The 6331-nt window shown below is 52.7% G+C and overlaps 1 protein-coding gene across 1 annotated transcript; it reads right to left on the bottom strand.

Moving 5' to 3' along the window:
• Positions 1-213: 213 nt before the first annotated feature.
• On the bottom strand, positions 214-1680 carry LOC143039049 (uncharacterized). The gene has a single exon (XM_076208899.1). The coding sequence runs from the start codon at positions 1678-1680 to the stop codon at positions 214-216; it is 1467 nt and encodes a 488-aa protein (XP_076065014.1).
• Between the last annotated feature and the right edge of the window lie 4651 nt (positions 1681-6331).

The raw sequence follows: 6331 nt of genomic DNA, 5'->3' as shown, positions 1-6331 counted from the left end.
TGTCGGCTCTCAATCTATCGTGGGCTGAATCTGGGTCGCCGAGGAGGGTCCTTAGTTGCCGGAAGTGGTCTTCCAGTGCAGGGCAGAGGAGAAGGCAATGCCGGAATGATGCCAATTCCGTGCCGCAGGCGCAGTAGGTACCGGTGTACTGGGTACGCCAGTGATCTACCCGTATCCTACTTATTGTGGAGGAGATGTGTTAGGGCAGTGAAGCTAGGGTGGGAGGGTTTGGTCCAAGGTAGTACGTGGGCCATCCACGGGCGGAGGCCGTGGCAGCGTAATCCGTCTTCCATTGGGCCCAGGCGGCACGGTCGATTCTTTTGATGGCGTCACTAGCTGTGAGGTGGATAGGAGTCTCACTATCTTTAGGTGCCAGGGCACCGTGTTTGGCAGCTCTGCCATCTCATTGCCGTGGAGTCCCACATGAGAGGGAACCCATTGGTACCGGAGACTGACTCCCATTTTGGCAGCCTCGTCAGAAAGGTGCAGGATATCGTTGAGGATTTCTGGACTCGAGGGGGAGTGGCCTCTTTGGATGACTACCAGACTGGATCTAGAGTCTGATAGCACTGTGACGCGCAGTGGTGGGTCGGGAAAGGCGAATATTTTGTTCAGCGCTTCCTTGATGGCGACAAGCTCAGCCGTGAGGATTGTGGTGGGGGCAAGCTTCACGGAAAAGGACTCCCTTGTGGCTTCTAGAAAAATGCCCACCCCTGTGCGACCATCTTCAAGTACTGACCTGTCCGTGTGCACCAGGAATTCTTCTTGATACTTGAGAGCCAGCAGCTCCCGGGTGCGTGCAGCCAAGAGGTGAGGGTTGTCGTGTCGTCCTAGCCCGGGGATGTCAAGTTCGACCTCGGCTGGAGAAATTGTCCAGGGAGGAAAGGGGTCTACTTGGTATTGGGCGACCCGTCGACGGTCACTGGGCTGGACTCCGGCTCTGAGGCAGAGATCCCTCACAGAGCTGGGCAATCCATGGATGGGTGCTGTGGGCGGGGCTGAAATCCATTCCTCGTACATTTCATCTTCTGTCGAGTTTGGCACCCTTGCTGAGCCGAAGAGGTATCTGCCGGCGTCCTTTTTTAAACGGTACCGGAGTGGGATGACGCCAGCCTCATTATACACCTGTTCGTGTGGCAGGTCAAGTCCTAGACGGAGTGCTTGACACTCTATCTGGACCATTTTGTACGTGCTCTCCGGGGAGAGATCGTGGAGGGCAGGAGAGCCGAAGAGGAGTCGGGATCGTACGAGGCTCCGAACAGTGGGGATCAGAGTTTCTCTTCGCTGGCCCCAGGGTTCACGTCGGATGACTCTGACTAGGTTGAGGGCCCTTCGAGCATTCAGACAAACTTGTTGGATGTGTCTGGTCCACCGTCCGTCTCGCTGAAAGATGACACCAAGGTAGCGAACGGACGTCGCGGGTTTCACGGGCGTGCCGCAGACTGTAAGCTGGTTCCAGTCCGGGTAGTCCCCTCTGTTGTATCCAATGCTGTGAATTGGCATATACACCGTCTTGGCCGCAGAGAGTGTGAAGCCGAGGTCCACAAGGTGAGACACAACCATATCCTCTGGAAGAGCCGAAGTTCTCCTCGGTGTTGGGTAGAGTCCTTTTTGGGCCGCCGATGTCTTGATTTCCTCCACATCGTGGAAATCCTCCACGAGCCATCGTGAGTGCATCATGGCGGCCATGGAAGAACCCCCGAGTACAAAGAGCTTTTTTCCGCCAGCTAAGAAGAAGATGAAGAACCTAGACTCCAGGGCACCCTCCACCGCAGTAAGCGCCTACGAGGAGCTGCCTCTGACGCAAGGTCACAAACATACTGGGATCTACCGCAAAGTATGGAAGAAGAATCCTCCCCACCTATGGAACATCACCCACAGCCGGACGGCCCAATAGCCGACCAGCCCCCTGCCCTCCCCTCAGCTACGGACGCTACCAGCAACATCGACGAAGAGGGGAGAGAACCGGCACGTCCTTCGTACGCGACCATCACTGCTTCCTTTGGACAGGGAGAATGGCGTGTTGTCAACAACCGTCGTCAACGTCCCCAGAAGCCCCGCCTCGACTCGGGCCCCACAAAATATCCGGTCCTCATCAAGCCTACTGAGGACCCTTCCCAATTCCTCAAGCTGGGATCCTGGCGACAGGCACAGCTTGTAAAGGATGCAGTAGGACCTGTTGATGGCATCCGCCGAACACCATCCGGAGAATGGCTTATAAGCTGTACATTGGAGAAGCAGCAGGGCCAGCTCCTACGGACGGCGACCCTGAAATCAGCCCGGCAGCCACCCATGAAGATCACGACCAGAATACCCAGAACCATCGTCGTGGGAGTTGTGAAAGGTGTCCCCATAGACGACGATGCAGAGAAGCTTCTCAAGGCAGACTTGGAGGCCCAGGAACTACCCGTACAGTCCAGCGTTTCACTACAAGAGATGGCGTTGCACCCGGGTCAGTGAGAGTAGCCTTCCAAATGAACATCCTCCCCTCCACAGTGAAACTTGGGTACACCCTTCACCAGGTGGTTCCCTATGTCGCCCCCGTACGTAGATGCACCAGGTGCCAGCTACTGGGGCACACCAGGAAGGATTGTCGACGCAAGGCTCCCCGGTGTGCTCGATGTGGTAAGGGTCACGCCACGCAAGACTGTAAGGAAAGTCAACTATTCTGCGTCAACTGCTGTGGCAAACACTCCGCAGCGTACCCCAACTGTCCGGAGGTAGCCATCCGGAAAATAGCGCATGAAGTGAAAAACCAGCGCTACACCCTCTTCGCAGAGGCTCTGGTCATCGCCAGGGAACGCTGGGCATCCTATTAAAGGATGAATGGGCGAAAGAGAGAGACTTCGCTGCTCCCCCCAAGAACCCAAAACCCCCGAAAAAGGAGGCAAATCTAAGCCTTCCCACCCCAACCCCCGACTCCTTGGACGTTGCATCTCCCCCCGAAGTCGGCAAGAGCTATAGCGCCAACGTACGCTCTCCACCAAAAGAAGATTCCTCAGCCACACCCGGTGCTGTCGTAGCAGAGGGGAAGAAGAACCGCAAAAGAAAGGCCAAGCGCGTCAAACCCACCACCCCAGCGGCCACCACTGAATCCACCTCACCTGAGGACGCTGTCCCCACTGCCGAGATTGGAGCAGTTTCCACACAGAGAGTTGGCGAGTCCTCAATACACTCAGCACTCCCCCCCCCCCCACACACACACACAAAGATACATCTCTCTCCAGCACCATCGGGAGCCTTCGGTCCACCGTCAAGTCCCTGCAAGATAATATGGCCCATTCTAACCCACAAGCGGCCAAGTTATTAGACGGTATCTTCGTGATCCTGCGTACCATTTTGGAAATTGCAAATAATGGCTGCGCTTAGGATCATGCAGTGGAACTGCCGGGCGATCAACACCACCTGGGACCTTTTAGTGCAATATCTCGAAAACAACTCATACGAAATAATTGCACTACAGTCCTTACTGAAACGTCCCCACCTTCTACCGGCTCTGCCACGATACCACTACCCTCTGTATGTAGGGACTGATGATTCAGGAATGGTGCGCGTCGCCACTTATGTTTCTCAAGGATTGGCTACTAAGTCCGGGTCGCTACCTGGTTTCTCCCTGGACGAGGGTCACGATGTGGTCACTTCCATCACAGTGGAGGAGGACCGGAGCGTGCACGTCCTGAACTATTATAACCCTGAAACGTCTCGTCACTTCCTGACGATTTCAATCGCTGCGACGCCTTATGGGAAGATGGTTATCCCCATTCCTCCCCAGAAATTGTCTCCCACCTAGACAAAGCAGATATGGTACTCAACGACGGCGGTCACACCAGGATTCCTGACAACCCGGTACACAGAAAGTCCGCCATTGTCCTTCGTGTCCTCCAATCTAGCGGGGATCACGGATTGGTCAACTCTGAATGACCCAATGTCATCTGATCACCGTCCATCTCACCCCCATTGTCCACCTCCCTCCACCGCAGGGTAAATTCAAACTGGAAAGGGCAGATTGGACTGCGTATCAAACCTTCCTAGTAGACACGAACTTCTGCCCTGACCTTACCAGCTCGGTGGAAGAACTAAACACACTCCTCACCCAAACAGTGCTCGAGGCAGCTCGACATGCCATCCCCGTGACCAGCGCAGGACGCGGAAGGCGAGGTCACCCCTGGTGGAATGACGACTGCAAGATAGCCGTGGAAAGAAAGAAGCGGGCCTACCAACGCTACATGACGGACGACTCCGAGGAAGCATACATTGCCATGAAGGAGACGAAGGCTCAGTGCAAGAAGGCCATCGTCAGGGCCAAATTTGCTTACTGGAGCAACAGCAAGGAAGATCATCAAGATCTCACTGCAGCCTGGAAGCGGTTCAAGGAACTGAAGAGCCGTTACAATCCCCCCGACGAGGACCTTACTACCCCTGACGGTAGGGTTCTGTGTACCCCCGAAGAAAGAGCAGAGGGCTTCTTACACCAGTTTGCTAGTGCAAGCTCCACAGCCAGCCTCCCAGAAGCGCAACGTCGCTTCCGCGAAGGTCAAGACGCCCAAGCAGACATATTGCCCCCTACGGGGAGAAAAACGGACCTCACCCTCTTCGAGTTACGTTGGGCCCTACGGGCAACCAGAGCCACCAGGAAGTCCCCAGGTGCCGACAACGTCACCTACCCACTCCTGAGACACCTTCCCCATCCCCTGCAAGAGGCCTTGCTTGCCATATACAATAAGTGCTGGAGGGAGGGTGTAGTGCCAAAGGCCTGGAAGCACGCTATTGTGGTCCCCATCCCCAAGGCAGGCAAGCGCAGGAACCAGATTGCCAACTATAGGCCCGTGTCCCTCACCTCTCATATAGGTAAGATATATGAGAGGATTGTGCTAAGCCGCCTCCAGCACCATGTTGAAACCAGAGGAGAGCTACCGAAGCTTCAAGCTGGCTTCAGGAAGAGAAGGAGCATCATCGATCACGTCGTGCGACTCTCGGAGCACGTCCGCAGGGCCCAAAAACAAAGAAGAGTCCTACACACATGTTTTCTTGATATTGCCAAAGCTTTTGACACTGTTTGGCACACGAAACTGCTCTGCAAGCTAAAAGCCATCGGGGTCTCTCCAGAGGTTTACAACTTCACCAGAACGTTCCTCTCCGACCGTTCCATAGCGGTACGATGGAGAGGAACACTCAGCTCCCAAGCAAAAATTGACATGGGGGTCCCACAAGGCTCTGTTGTAGCCCCTCTCCTCTTCACTCTGCTACTGGCAGACGTGGGAAAAGGGGTGCGCAGTGACACCATCATCACAGCATACGCAGATGACATAGCCATGTGGAGGACTCCGGGATGCCGTTTCCGCTGCCTTTTATACCGGCTGCGGCGGGAGGTGGGGGAAGGGGGTTTGCACACGGCACGCTCTGGGCCGGGTACAGATGCTGCGTTCGGGTGGCTGATCTTGCCACCCGCTAGGTGGACTGTGTCGCCACCGCCGCACAGAGGCCCTATCTGGGATTACTTTCCTTTGTCTTATACAGGCACTAGGACCACCGTGAGAGTCACTGGACCTCTATATAAAAAAATGTCTAGAGAGGTCTATTTCTGGCATACACTAAGATTTGCCATACACGGCTTGCAACAACTTTGGGTGATATTTTTCCACAAAACTTTACAACTCGCTCCACTTTGCACACATGCCCTTAATCAAAGTATGATAATTGGAAATCAATGATACAGATTAAGTTGGAACTGTACATGAACTTGAGGCTAAGTAGGATAAAGAATTAGAGGATAGGAGACGGTCCCCAACGAGCATTGCTCCTTTTCCTATATATTTTGAGTTGCCGACTCTGTTAAGCTACAATAAAGGACATAAAAAGTTTATTGGTATTTAATTAAGTGTCTATAGATTATAATAGATGCAAATATCAAATACAGTTCAAAATTACATTTCTCTTCCCTAAATGAAAATACAAAAGCAAGAATGAGTAGACATTTTTTTTACTTTGATCAAAGGATTCTAATTTTAAAACTATTTGCCCTGGCTTTTTGTTGCTCTCAGAAAATTTTGTATCATCTTTGATATTTTTAGCCAATTCCAAGGAACTATATTTTATGTTAAAATATATGAGAAGTTCATTCTTAATTCAACAGAACATCGGTTCCTTTCATCTCGCCATTTAGATGACATTAAATTAAAAACTCTCACAATAAGATGATATATGTGTAGTGCTCTAGTATGAAGGACAACCAAGGAAAGAAATCAAAGCAGTATTTCATTTTATTTATTCACCGAAACTGGCGAGAATGTGGTGAGCCTGAAATCTGGAGCTGGTCTACGACTCGTTGTTT

Source organism: Oratosquilla oratoria, chromosome 25, assembly GCF_046742065.1.
Source record: "Oratosquilla oratoria isolate Oo_2021 chromosome 25, ASM4674206v1, whole genome shotgun sequence".
NCBI lineage: Eukaryota > Metazoa > Arthropoda > Malacostraca > Stomatopoda > Squillidae > Oratosquilla > Oratosquilla oratoria.
The sequence above is the reverse complement of the archived record's forward strand: the minus strand, read 5'-3'. Positions and strand labels throughout refer to the sequence as shown.

Excerpts from the sequence above, each read along its gene's own strand:
- LOC143039049 (XM_076208899.1), bottom strand. The coding sequence starts at position 1,680 with ATGATGCACTCACGATGGCTCGTGGAGGATTTCCACGATGTGGAGGAA.